The sequence below is a fragment of the Lampris incognitus genome, chromosome 8, assembly GCF_029633865.1.
Source record: "Lampris incognitus isolate fLamInc1 chromosome 8, fLamInc1.hap2, whole genome shotgun sequence".
Lineage (NCBI taxonomy): Eukaryota > Metazoa > Chordata > Actinopteri > Lampriformes > Lampridae > Lampris > Lampris incognitus.
This window is the reverse complement of record NC_079218.1, coordinates 45,578,936-45,593,935: the sequence shown is the minus strand read 5'-3', so window position 1 is coordinate 45,593,935 and position 15,000 is coordinate 45,578,936. Positions and strand designations below refer to the sequence as shown.

The window sequence follows — 15,000 nt, the reverse complement described above, 5'->3', positions numbered from 1 at the left end:
AAGAGTTTGTCACGATGGGATGCTCCAAATAAGGACACGGTTACATAAACATGGTGTTTTCCGCCACGCTATCAACATCTAATAATATCCCCTGAAGAGGATCACTGTGTGAGAATAGAAAAGAAAAATATTGATATATCTCATTCTAATATCTAGCAGTCTCGATGTTTCTGCGAAAAGGGTGCGAGGATGTCTTTCCTCACTGTGGTGGTCTCCAGTAGGAGACCACAGGACCCCCACGGTGCACTTCCATCTCCTACTGTCAGCCTACACTACATGGAGACTCGTCAAGCCATCTGAGACGGTTGCATTTAATTTTCAGAGCTCCAGCATCCCCCGCGACCCCGACAGCAGGATAAGCGGTTTGGGTAATGGATTTTAATTGGGTGGCTCCTCGTGTCCACCTCCAAACGTCCGTTGGACCTGCTCCGACAGCTCCATCACTTACTGGAATATCACCCTGATGAATGTCAATTTATCGCTGCAGGGTAGTATTCGGTTTGACTGAGATTATATCCAATAAATAATTCATTTTCAGAGTGAAGTAAAAAAAAAAAAAATCATGTGCAACGACCCGGAGAGGTTCGTCACCACCACACACCCAGACATCTTATTGTCACTTTTCAGTCTGATGGTGTTATTCGTTACGATCATTCACGTCATCGATACCGTTTTAACAGTAGAAGCGCCGTCACACCCTTGTTTCAGCAGACGGAACATGACAACAACTACAATGGGGGGGGGGGACAAACTCTGGGGAGCTTAAATCTCTCCATCCTGGTCCGTTCACTCTCCCGCCGAGCTCGTGGCCCCCGGATGAGACACGCGGCGCATCCTCCTCATTGATGAAAAGCCGAGTTACACACACAGCGAGCCGGCACTAAACCCGCCTCGACGCGCCACTCAAGTCACCTCGAAACAGCCGCTTATTTCCGGGAAAACCCGTCACGTTAAAAACCACTTCAGAGCGCGAGACACGGCGCTGACGGTGCCGCGGGGGCAACTCGGGTCAGCGCTTTAAACGGAAGGACGCGCAGCAGCAGCACCACCACAGCCGCTCCTCGGGTTTCGGGGGTGGGGGGGGGGATAAGGACGGCAGTGAGGCGCATGAGACCTCGGCGTGTGAAATCCTACCTTCCGCCTCCAGCATGTTGAAAACACAGAATTAGTCCAAAACCGGGGGCAGCGGCGGCGGCGGCGGCGGCGACGACGACTCACGCGCTCCGCTCTCGGCACGAGATCTTTATAGTAAGTCAAAAGTGAATGGGAGAGCCGGAGCGGAGGGAGCGCGGCGTCGTCCGCGCTGAGGCGGAGCTCATTGGCGGCGGGGCTGCTTGCGCAAACTGTGACGCGCGCCGGGGACGGAGAGCCGCGCAGACGGAGCGAGGGACTTGAGTGTGTTGAGTGAGAGTGCGTGAGAGACACAGGCAGGCAGGCAGGCAGGCAGGCAGACAGGCAGGCAGGCAGGCAGACAGACAGACAGACAGACAGACAGGCAGGCAGGCAGACAGACAGACAGACAGACAGACAGACAGGCAGGCAGGCAGGCAGGCAGGCAGGCAGGCAGGCAGACAGACAGGCAGGCAGGCAGGCAGGCAGGCAGGCAGGCAGGCAGGCAGGCAGGCAGACAGGCAGGCAGGCAGGCAGGCAGGCAGGCAGGCAGGCAGGCAGGCAGACAGGCAGGCAGACAGACAGACAGACAGACAGACAGACAGACAGACAGACAGACAGGCAGGCAGGCAGGCAGGCAGGCAGGCAGATAGATAGATAGATAGATAGATAGATAGATAGATAGATAGATAGATAGATAGATAGATAGATAGATAGATAGATAGATAGATAGATAGATAGATAGATAGAGGCGGTCGGGCAGGGGGTCAGAGAGCAGCGAAACGCTCCCGGTGTTCTTACGTTTCAGCCTCCCCGTTTAGTCCGACAGTGTTATTGCGCATGCGCGAGCGTATTTCAACACGGAAGGACATTTCAACACGTTAGGACAACGCCGGTTCTCCTCAGCAGTCCATCCTTCTTGGCATGGGATGGGGTGGAGTCGGAGGGGGGGGGGTTCTGATATATTTGTCAGCAAACGCAGTCGAGCTTAGAAATAGCCCTAAAGAAATGGTATCACACACAAAACGCTGTCCATAAACAGCTTGTAATGATCGCTGCCCCAGGGGTTGGTGCTAGAATGCATCGTCCGGAGGGAGGTGGGAGGAAACTCCGCCGCGCGTCATCAAACGCTCACAGCGGAATCGAGCAATCTTATGATTGGATAGGGGCTTGGGTAGGGGCTAGTTCAGTTTAGGAACAGTAGATTGACGTTAGACGCAGCTGGGGCCCTCGGCCCTGTCACCTTTACTAACCAACTCTATTTCAACGTGGATTGTAAAAAAAACACACAGCTAAATAACGATAAAGCTAGCTAGCAACATAATCCGTGACGTCATATGTAGTCGAAGGACCCCGAGTCGATATTGGTCGAGTCCGCTGTGAGCATTTGATGACGTGCAGCGGAGTTCCCTCCCACCTCCCTCCCGGACGATGGGCAGAGGCTAGTTCCCATCGACGCAGAGAACGGAAATGGAGTCGAGAACGGCCAACTGAGCATGCGCGAAATGCCTCTACCATGCCTCCACGCCCCGCGTAGCATCCAGGCGCTAGGATTCTAGGAAGACCCGCCCCTACTCTGCGTCTGATTAGCTAACTTTAACCCTAACCTACCCAAACAATGGAGGCAACGAGTACTTGCGCATGCTCAGTTGACCGTTCTCTGTATCGACGGGAACTAGCCTCTACCGTTCTAGCACCAACCTGCCTAGGCGTCCATTTTGTGCCGTATTACTTCCGTTGAGGGGCAAAGTTCCGGTTTGATTGTGGTATTGGGTAGACGCTCGTGTCCACCACGTCGTCACCAATTTTTTGTGATAATCCGCTTTTCGGCGCTGGGACCATGACCTGTATCACAACAATGTCTGTCCTCAATAAAACTACAGCTGGGGTATGAAGATGTTTGTCTGGTGTTCTTCCATTCCGCGGACATCACCCCGCCCCGATGTCCACAAGTTATTGTTACCGGTTATTTTCTTGTCCGGTGCGGGATTCGATACGGGGTGTACTGCACCACAAGGCGACGTCACTAACCGCTCGGCTAAAGGGTCAGACCCGTTAGCTAGCTAGGGGCTAACGTGTCTTATTAGTAGTTTACACTATGTCATTCTTACCAATGTCAATATCGCACCGGCACACACGGGACTATGGTCACATGACAAGTTTTAAACTGTTTTGTCTCAAACCACTCATCCCTCGGCCTTCATCCTGTACTTAAATCACAAGGCCACGTGCCTGGCATACGTTCAGAGGCGTTTATTTCTGCCTTTCATGCAGAAGACAGGAAGAAATGGAAACGGACGATCCGCTGTGGCGACCCCTAGCGGGAGCAGCCGAAAGTAGTAGTAGTAGTAAATGTGCAGTCTTATTTCGTAGGGAAGGATAAGGGTCCAACACTGAGGGATCATCATGGGCCACTGGGCCTCGACCCCCCACCTCCCAAGCGCAGCTACAATTAAACATGACGTCGAATGAAAATGGACTTTTTCCCTCACCTTGTTAGCCCATCCCCCCCAGTCGTATTATGCACCTGTTCCAACAATTTATGCCCCAAATAAAATGATAAAAAGTCTGTCTACTTGTTTTACGTCTACATCTGATCACCTTAACTTCCTTTAAACTGCCAAGTTTCTGTGATTAAAAATCAGGATTTATTGCACAGGTAAAGCCAACAGCAAATTAGCATCAGTTAAGGCCACCTGTTGTATTAAAGAAGTCATAGCATTAAAACAAAAACAGTGGCAGCAAGCTGCTATTTACACAAATGATGGTGGCGAGACATGAAAAGTTATTGACGGGGACAAAAGTTTCAGGCGTGTTTAACTGTTCATGAGAAAGTTATGTTTCTGTATGTCTGTTGTACTGCCACTAGGCGGCGCCATGCAGTCTGCTGGAAGGGTGTGAGGCGTGCCGTCACGTGGACTGGGAAACTCCACCGGCGTCACTCTTCAATACAGAAGAGACAAAACAAGAAAGCCGAAATCACCCTCCACAGACAAGATGGCGGCAAGTGACTCAGAGGGCACCAACTATGAATTTGACCAACAGCGCCAGGACTGAGACGATGTGACGTCAGAGCATGACCGTAAGCGATCTGGGGGCTAAAACAGACCACGGAGGACTGGACTCGCCCTTTAGTCGACTGGTTAACGTAGTCGCCCGTGGTGCGGGAGACCCGGGTTCGCGTCCCGGCTACCCCCCCCCCCCCCAAAGAGATGGTCTTCACTGCAGAACATGAGATCCAGGGGGCAGGGCTGGATCTAGATCCAACTCCTCCTATTTTATATACTCCGCTCCACCACATGGACTAGCATATAGAAAGTTGCAAGACGAAGGAGAAGACGAGGAAGTCCGTGGTCGTTGCCGTGGTCGGAGTCTTTGAGGGTGCTTTTCTACTTGCCCCCAATTCGTTACATTGGCGTCAGAAGTGGGATGGTGAAACCGTGAGGCCATCGGAAGCGCGTGCGCCACAGGCGTGAGGGACCTGATATGCTGCGCTTCCCGAAGGGGGGGAGGGGTAGTCTAACGACCACGGATGACAAGACTCGCTAGCCCTTGGCTAACGGGTCGGACCCTTTAGTCGACTCATTAACATAGCCGCCCGCGACCCAGGTTCGCGTCCCGGCTGCCCCCTGAATTCGCCACAATACTTTCAATGGAGGCACCTATGAAATCATCAGTTCTGCTTAACACTAACTTCCAGAGATGGATATCTTCATTGTATGACCCCTTATTTCCAACTGTTCACACGAACACTTGAAGTTTATAACCATAATAACCTTCCTAACTTTTTACCATGAGTTTGCTTGTCCTTTAAGAGGGTGTCAACTAATCTCCAGGGGGGATTTGTACGTGGGTTTGAGAGGTGGCTGGCCTACGAACTTATGGTCTCACCGTTTCCACGGGATTTTTTTTTTCCGCGACAGAACCAGAGATGAGACACTGACGCCATCTGTATGTACTCTGTTAATTTTAGCTGACATGAAGCATCTGAGATAGAGACCACATAGACCAGGGGTTGTCAAACTCCAGGCCTCGAGGGCCGCAGTGTCTGCAGGTATTTGTTGCAACCGTGCACTACACCACCTGATTTAACTAATTAGCTCACCTCCTGGATCAAGGAGGGAAAGGAACTAGTTTAATCAGGTGGTGTAGTGCATGGTTGCAACAAATACCTGCAGACACTGCGGCCCTCGAGGCCTGGAGTTTGACATCCCTGACATAGACAGATGGACAGAGAAAGAGAAGGAGAAAGAAAAGGGGAGGGGAACAGGAGTGCAAACTGATTTCTCACCTTTTTGCTCAGATGCCCACCCTGAGCAGTGAGATCACCACTTATGAACCCCGCTGCGGTTCGAACCCAGGACCTTCTTGTTGTGAGGTGACTGCGCTAACCACTATGCAACCATGCTGCCATTTTTTTTAACACAACCCCCCCCCCCAACTCATTTGCCCAACATTAACTCTGTAGGATGGATATAATTGCTAATGGGATGAATCTATAGTATACACCACGGTGAGCGCCACTGATGGTAAGAGGATAGGACATTCAAGGACGAGGACATGGAGTCTTTGAGGGGAAAAAAAATCATAATTATATCTTCTGAAAATATAATTGATTATCGTTAATACTGGTAGCTGACTGCCTATTGATTACCAAGTGTAGGCCGTTGTTTACGGACCTTTGTATTTACTACTACATTGCTGCTTAATTGTCAGACAAATGCCAACATAATGGCTTAAAGCACAGGTCAGCTTGGCCCTCTGTGTGTCTGTCTGTCCATCTGCCAGTCTCTCCCCCCCCCTCTCTCTTCTTTTATGGTGTTGAGGTCTCAGCTGCACAGACACTCAGGGAAGAGTAGCCAGACCCACAAATAGACACCAGGTGGAGTTTGACAGCATGTGTTGTCTGTCTGTCTGTCTATCTGTCTGTCTCTCTCCTTTCTGTATTTCAAATAAAATGTATGTTTGGTCCTCGAGCTACTCTTTGAGCACTCTGTCTACTCCACAATAATTATGTCCGATAAAAAAGATTGTATCTCGCCTGTGTTATTTTCATAAAAATGAATGTGAAACTTCAAGAGTGGTGTCAGTTCTTTTCTTACAGTTATTATCAGACTGTATAAAAAAAGGAATAAAGTAATTTCTCATTTTATACAAAATGTCGTTGAACGGAATAAAAGGAGCTTCTTGGTCCATTGCCGGCATTCAGAGTTGCTCTCTCTGTTATTTCACTGGTATGAGATCTACCAACAGATAAGAGGCCATGAGGGTTTCAATGAAAGCTTCAATAAAAGAACCCGTGAACAACGAAACAACAGAGGAAATTAGATTTTGAATTAAAGATAAAAAAAAAGATTATCAGCTGACGCTCTTATCGCTAGAGGGACTTAAAATGAGCAATTGGATCAAGGTTTAGTGTTTTGCTCAAGGACATTGTTTGTTGCGAGACTCTATCCTGTGAGCTTAGTTAATATCCTCATTTCAGAGCATGTTTATGTTTCCTGGTGAGCTACTGAGAATTTGCTGTGAGTCACAAGTTTCCATACAGCGACAAACAACTGTGATTCTCCGTCACTCCCATTTCGCAGGGTGAAAGCGACTGGTATTGCAACTTGGCCGCGACAGACACAAGTCGACCTTACAATTCGTTTATGCATCAAATAAAAAAGGCAACCGACTCTTTGTGTTCGCTCATATTTTCCTACATAGATGTTTGCATATGTTACGTCACAAACGTTTTTCTCCGAGCTGCAGTATTTGCATCTTTGCATGCTCTTTATCTCTGATGAGGCCATAGCCCCCCTCCAAAGCAGGGGGCACGGAGTAGAGCAGTCAGTCCTACTGTGATCGGAGTATTATCTTCAAGATTGGTTCTGTTTGTTACGGTGTCGAGAGATGTCTCAGACTAACAGCAGAATTATAACGACAGCAATGGTATGTTATGGCTACCGAGCATATTAATGTTAGCTTCACTGTGGCAACAGAAGATGTGGTAGCAGAATGTCGAGCGCCTAGAGAGACTTCTTGGTCACTTTTGCTTAGCAACTCCATCACAAAAGATAACAACATAATCGAGAATATTGTTAAGTGAGAGTTGGTATGCACAGAGGGCACATCATTTCTAGTGCCTATTTCATGCCAATACCAACCAGATGTCCATACATCCATCCATTATCCAAACCGCTTATCCCCAATCAGGGTCACGGGGATGCTGGAGCTTATCCCAGCAGTCATTGGGCGGCAGGCGAGGAGACACCCTGGGCAGGCCGTCAGTGTTATTGCAAAATATAAATAAATCAGCAAGTGAAAATATAACTCAAACAACATGCAATAACAGGTAAACCAAAAAAAAAAATCATACAAACGCAAAGTCATAAGTTTTTAAATTTACCTTTAAAAGAGCCTAAATGAAAAGTAAACATATGGTAGTCAAGTCAAATTGATTTAAAGCACATTTAAAAACAACCCACGTTAACCAAAGTGCTGTACAGACCAGAGCAGCTAGCTAAAACACATACAAGAAACACCGACATAGACAACAAGCCACATAGCACGTAGGCACGAATAAACAAGACATGGACATAGGCAAAAGTCACAAATCAGCCACCATCAGGAGGATTCAAATGCCAGAAAACAAACCTAAGTTTTGAGCTGGGACTTAAAAGAGTCAATTGAGGGGGGCAGATCTTATTAGGAGGGGAATGTTTTTCCACAGTCTAGGGGCTGCAACAGCAAAGGTGTGGTCACCCCCGAGCTTAAGTTTACATCCCAGGACAGCCAGGAGCCCTAAGTCAACTGACCTGAGGGACCTGGAGGTGGAATAGAGGGTTTAAAGGTCTGCAATATAGGTGGGGGCCAGCCCATTTAGGGCTTTATAAACAAACAGAGCAGAACCTTAAAATCATCAGTGGAGAGAAGCCAGTAGGGGTAATATGGTCTCTCTTCCGGGTACCTGTCAGGAGCTTGGCTGCAGTGTTCTGGACCAGTTGCTGATGGGACAGAGACTACTGACTAATCCCAATATACGTACATGGAGTTGCAGTAGTCCAAGCGGGAGGATATCAAAGTGTGGATTCTCGAGATCTTTAAAAGAGAGAAACAGCTTGATTTTTGCCAATAGTATGAAGGTGGAAAAAACTGGCTTTCACTACTGCATTAACTTCTTGTCAAACTTGAAGGCGGAATCAAATATCCCACCAAGGTTTTTGACATGAGGTTTGACAAGGGTGGACAGCTTGCCAAGACTGTTGGTAAACACTTAAACTGAGTAAGGGAGGCCAGATAGGACAACTTCAGATTTGCCTTCATTCAGCTTTAGGAAGTTTTGTGCCATCCAGCGCTTTATGTCCTCAAGGCAGCTCAAGAGACTGACTAGATTGGACTGATCGTTTGGTTTCAGATGGAGATAAAGCTGGGTGTCATCAGCATAACAGTGGAAGGAAATTCCATATTTTTTGAATGATTTGAGGATAGAGCCTTGTGGGACCCCGCAGGAGAGACTAGCTGGGGGAGAGGAAAAATTGCCTATGTTAATTGAGAAGCTTCTATTTTTGCGGTAGGATGTGAACCACTTCAAGGCAGCGCCATTAACACCAACCCCGTACTGGAGACGGTCTATTAAAATGTCATGATCCACAGTATTGAATGCCACACTGAGGTCAAGAAGAATTAGAATGGCACAGTCACCTGAGTCGGCAGAGAGGAGCAGGTCATTGTACACTTCCAGCAAGGCAGACTCTGAGCTATGATAAGCCTTAAAACCTGACTGAAATCTTTCTAAGATGTCGTTTCGGTGTTATTCGGGCAGCAATCGACTGAAAATAACCTTTTCGAGAAACTTTGACAGGAATGGAAGTTTAGAAATGGATCTGTAGTTACTAGGTAAATTAGGGTGTAAGCTGGGGTTTTTTTTAGGAGGGGCTGGACCACTGCGTGCTTGAAACAGGCTGGAACGGTACCAGTGGCCAGGGAGCTGTTGATAATAGAGAGGATGCTGGGCCCGGCTATGTCAAAGACATCCTTCAGGAGGGCAGTAGTGACAATGTCATGGTGGCAGATTGTAGATTTCATGATGGAAACAATCTTTGTAAGGGTAATGTGATAAGTTGGAAGCAGTCGAATTTAGAAGAACTGACCAGTGAGACAGCTAAGTCACTGGTGGGGGAGGGGGGGATGTTCATTCTTATATCCTCAACTTTGCTAATGACATTTTTTTTTTACATTCGCACTTAGCAGGAGACACATCTAAGCTGGTACTGGGGGCAGAGCATATGACAGAAACTAGAGTTGGAAAAATACAATAGATTATGACATAAACTAACAACAACTGAAGCAAATGGTTGAAGACAGTTCATATATGTAACTAAGATATCTGTCTCTGAAAGTAATTTTTAAGTACAATTTTCTCATGGTCTTTGATTTCATAATTGCCGCCATTAAAACTATTCTAACCACTCCGGAAAATCCATAGCCAATTGCATAAATGCTTTGACTTCATGTCGTTTCAATGCATGGTCACCAAGACTTAAATCAGAGGGATAGTAGGTCATTATATCAACAACTTACACCATTTGCTGGACACTGTTAGTCTAATCCATACTCGCTACCTTCCAAGTCACTTTCCACCTTTTTGTTTGTGGAAGCAGACTGGTTTACGCATATTGCCCCGTCTTTACTGAATACCAACATTGGTGGAGCTACTCAGCCTTGAATCTAGAGATAGATGAAAATGAACAAATTAATCTTTTGAACGACTCTTTTTAGTGTCTGGCATGTACCGGGTCAACCTGTTGAGTGTACCGAGTGCTCATGAATCCCTGACTTTCCCCCCTCATACTACCCAAGCCCACTTGCTGTTATCATAGGGTACTGCTCAGCATGCCCGCTACGGTGGTGCAGTCACTCAAAACATAATGTAACCTACTAAATACTCACTGGCCAGGGGGTCGGCCTCCTTTAATCCAGCGGTTAGCGATGTCACCAGTGCAGTACACCCCGGTTCGAATCCCGCACCGGGCGGAAATGTGCTCGATTACAATAGGAAGCGGGACAGCCAATGAATGATGAGGTAGACAACTTTGAGGATAATGGCGGAAATGGAGTCAGAGAGCGAAATTGGAAATGAAAATTATGACAAGAGGGTTTGAAAGTAAGAAAAAGAATAAAAACATGTGAATTGCTCAAGCGATTATAGTCATTGAGAACAGAGGAAACATAGTATCTCGTAGGGATGAAACCTGTGACAAAACAAGACGGGATTTTCAAGGACCCACGTGATGGAACGTTTATAAGATGGTTATCATTGATTGTATCTGAAAGCGCCAGCGGAATAGAACCCTTAAGATCAAGGTATTTAGACGGTATCTCTGTGTGACTTGCTTCCCACTCAGATTAAAAGCAAAGAAGAAAGGAGTGATAAGTGGCATGCCACTGGCAGTAGAGGCCGAGTCATTTTGGGATGTTGCACCTGTGTGTGAGGCAAGAAGAATGACTAGACCCTAAGAAGGGAAGAAGGAGGACAGTAATTCTGTCTGTCTGTTTGACTTTTGAAGGGGAATTGCTGGAAAGAGTGTACCTTGATTATGCGAGTTACAGGGTGTCAGCAGATGTGGGAAGGACAACTGCAATGTTGAAGATTGTAAAGTTGAGAAAGCGCAAGCAAAGTGCCTGCACTGCAAGGGAAATCATGATACGGGGAGTCAGCATAGTGTCCAAAAGGAATTAAGGAAGAGATAGTGAATGAGATGAGAGCAGAAATGGGACTGTTGTACACCTAAGCTGCTAAGAGAATGGAGAGAAATGACGAGATGCTGGAAGTACAGAAACAACCGGAGCAGAAAGGGAATGGGGCTGACCAGAATATCTGCATGGACAAGAAAAGATTTTTGGCATTAATTGCCATGGTCATGAATTACGCTGCTGAAAAAAAGGTGGAAGTCGGAGAGGATCGAGATTGGGCTGGATGCTGCCAGGAGATATTTGAATGGTTTTGACATATCTGGAGAAGATCCAGATGTTACACTGAGGGGAGGATTTGCATCAACTCAGACTGGGTCTGGGTTATAGAATGGACAATGTCGTGAATAGGATCACTTTGGGTGTACAACGTCAGTACTGTGGCGTTCTTACGTTTCAGTAGGTGGCGGCAATGCAATATTTCGGATGCTAACCGCCAATAAAAACCAACAAGATGAAGAAGAACCAATGAACGCGCGGGAATCATTGTCTTTAAAGAGGACGTCAGTGGGTGACTCGAGTCGAGACAGCCTGGCAGCTACTCACTGAACGAGCTCAAATGAACCGTCCTCTCGAACAAGGACGTATGAGTGAACAAGAAGCGATTGAATCGGACTTGAGTCGAGACAGACGGCAGCTTAAACTGAACTAGACTGAACGAAGATCTCTCTCGAACTAGGACGTCTGCGACTTGCCCCTCGAAAAGAACGACGGGTCATTGGTCAGCGGCATTTCTGTAACATCGTATTGAGCTTACATAGCCTACCTACATACAAGTGGGATGCTGAATCAGTTCATTAAAATCAACATTTAATCTATTAATGCAAACTTATACGTGATGACTGGTAATGCATTGAAGACAAGTTGTGTGGGGCGGGCAGCACGAGCTGTCGGACACGCGTGTACTACAACGGAGTGTCACGGAGAAACTGACGCCATATTTTCCACAAAGCATCGAAACTGGACAGGTTCGATACATTTACATGTATCAGCTCGAAGGAACCGATTCTGTGAAAAAGAACTGGTCCGCGTATCACTAATTGATCCTATGTGATGGCACACATCGCCCTTCCAGCAGACTGCATGGCGCCTCCTAGAGGCATTAGAACAGTGATGGCAAAAAAAAAACCCTCAAAATTTTCTCAAAAATGGCCAAACATGCCAGCACCTTTTCCTACAGGCTCTCAGTATCACAAGCTATCAACCCAAGCATGTATTTCTATTACATTTTCCATTACTCTAACCTTGGGGCAAGACCTCAGATCAGCAGGCAGGCTGCTCCATTTCCTGGCACCCTGTTGGGTGAAGGCCATGGTCACCTCAAGGTTCACGACCGGACCACTGCACTTCAGAAAGAGGTTCTACAAATGCAAAGCTTTTCTGCCTGTGTTTTAGGGCTTACAAAGAAGCACCCCGATCTTATCAGAGTTCAAATTCTGAACATTTTGAGACATCCATAAATGTATACCCCCCCCCCCAATGCACCCAGTCAGTGTGACCACAGGACCCCAGATCACTATGTGACAGTGAAAAGGATCAAAAATCGCAACATCAAAAAACCAGAATTGACAACAGTGGTAAGGGCTTTACAAGAAATCAGGTCAAGAGCAGGACACTACCTGCATTATGCTGTTTTAATTAAATTCGTGGTTAGCATTACTCATATTAACAGCGCCCTGGGCCAAACTGTTGTTAGGAAGATGAGAGCCAGATGATTTAAATTCAAACCAAGGGCCTCAAGATTTAAACTCCTGAGATCATCTGGCGTTCAGGACTGGAGTACAAAAGCAGCAGAATACAAATTAGGGTGAAGCAGAAAAGCACTAAAGGAGTCATGAGATGAAAAAATTATTATTTTTACATCGTTACCGCTTTTATCACGACTTAATTTACATGTATTTAACACTACATTTCTAGAAAATCACACAAATAAGTTTCATTTTTTTGTGTTTGTGAGAATAATGGGGTTGTTTTTTTTTCCTCTTCAAGACAAATACAATCGCGCTTTTTGCAACGCCAAACACCGACATAAATGTCCAATGGGGTGCAAGATTGAGAGAAGATGATCGATGTCCTACCCCGAAACTGAGACCGGGCAACAGCGTATCGATGTCCACAGCCTTCTAAAAGTGCCTGGTCATTATCGGCTGTTAGTCAAATCAAACGCCCTCACCTCACTAAAATCCCACCCGACCGCTCTGTTTCATTCATCACGTATGTTGAAGGCTGCAGTGCTCTAAATGCCAATTGAACCTTTGATGAACCTTTAATGATTCATCATTTCTCCCCGTTATTACAATCTCAACACTGCGGGTGTTAAGGTGTAAGGGGATGAGGCAGCACAAAGAGTCATTAAACCGTGATGAACACAAACAGTGGCAGGAAAAGCCGACGAGAGAAACAGGAGGTGTTACTGAGAACTGCAAACGCCGGGACTGTCTGACACAGTCCTCTTATGAGGACGAAGTATCCATCAGCTCCGTGTTGTGCAGGCCACAAGGCAGGAAGCCGCTGCCATATACGGCACTTTCACACCACTGTGTCTCCAGCCAAATATGCTTACTGTTCCAGGTCTCCATGGCAACCAAGATGATTCAGTCTCTCTGTCTCTCTCTCTGTTCTCTCTCTCTCTCTCCCTCTCTCTCTCTCTGTCTGTTTGTCTCTCTCTCTTTCTGTCTGTCTCTCTCTCGCCGTCTCTGTTCTCTCTCTGTCTCTCATCTCTATCTGTCTCTCTCTTTTCTCTCCCTCTCCCTGTCTGTCTGTCTGTCTCTCTCTCTTTCTGTCTGTCTCCCTCTTGCCATCTCTGTTCTCTCTCTCTGTCTCTCTCTCTCTCTCTCTCTGTCTGTCTGTCTGTCTGTCTGTCTGTCTGTCTCTCTCTCTCTCTTTGTCTGTCTCTCTCTCGCCGTCTCTGTTCTCTCTCTCTGTCTCTCATCTCTATCTGTCTCTCTCTTTTCTCTCCCTCTCCCTCTCTCTCTCTCTGTCTGTCTGTCTGTCTGTCTGTCTGTCTGTCTGTCTGTCTGTCTGTCTCTCTTTCTGTCTGTCTCCCTCTTGCCGTCTCTGTTCTCTCTCTCTGTCTCTCATCTCTCTCTGTCTCTCTCTCTGTCTCTCTCTCTGTCTGTCTGTCTCTCTCTTTCTGTCTGTCTCTCTCTCTCCGTCTCTGTTCTCTCTCTCTGTCTCTCATCTCTCTCTCTCTCTCTCTCTCTCTGTTCTGTCTCTATCTCTCTCTATTCTCTCTCTCTCTGTTATCTCTCTCTGTCTCTCTCTTGCTGTTCTGTCTCTCCGTTCTGTCTCTCTCTCTCTATGTTCTGACTCTCTCTCTCTGTTCTCTCTCTTTCTCTGTTCTGTCTTTCTGTCTCTGAGTTCCCTCTCTGTTCTGTCTCTCTCTCTCTCTGTTCTCTCTCTCTGTTCTGTCTGTCTGTCTCTCTCTCTCTCGCCCTCACACACACACACACACAACACACCATCATTCCCAAACTGCCACAGCCAAATCATATAGTGTGACTCATTCCCATAACCTTTACTGAAGTCATCAGTGTCCCAAACCTCATTTGTTCACTCCTCCTTTACTTCCCCCCCTGGCTAGAGCTCAGCTTCCAGCTGTCACATAAGGCAACTGGTCACAATGCACAAAAAAAGAACAAAAACTCAAATCTACACTTTTTTGTTTTGGTGGAAAATCCACGTTTCCTGAATCACAGACGATTCCATTAGCACCACTATGGCTGTTTTGTTTGTATTTGTGTTACGTGTGTATGATAGCAGCAGGTGGAAGGGAGTTTCTGCGTGTTGCATCATCCAATCGCATCATCCCCAACCAGATCAGATCCTCTGCACTTTGATCAGAAAGTAATAGTGGTAGTACTGAAGTGTTTGGAGTGAAGCACATAAAGGTGCAGCAGAAGAGGACTTCATGCTCTTGGAATGATGATGATGACGATGATGATGATGATGATGATGATGATGATGATGATGATGATGAAAAAACATGAAACAGTGGTGAAGGGTTTAAATTGGTAGTTCCTTATTGGGTTTAGTTGGCAATTTTTTTTTCTTTCTCTTCTGTTCTATAGAAAAAAAAAACATTCAGAATACAACACACACGTACCAAACCGATGGGGAAATAAAACATTTCACACACCCGTCGAACTCTGCAGA

The 15,000-nt window shown here is 46.6% G+C and overlaps 1 protein-coding gene across 3 annotated transcripts in view; it reads right to left on the bottom strand.

The window, feature by feature from the left end:
* dclk1a (doublecortin-like kinase 1a) overlaps positions 1-15,000 on the bottom strand; it is a 78,779-nt gene that overhangs the window by 23,168 nt on the left and 40,611 nt on the right. The window contains exon 5 of one of the 3 annotated variants that reach the window (XM_056284656.1): positions 5,283-5,291. The exons of the other annotated variants lie outside the window; for them this stretch is intronic. Coding sequence (XP_056140631.1) covers positions 5,283-5,291 — 9 coding nt within the window. The remainder of the gene's footprint in view (positions 1-5,282; positions 5,292-15,000) is intronic. 3 annotated transcript variants of the gene reach the window in all.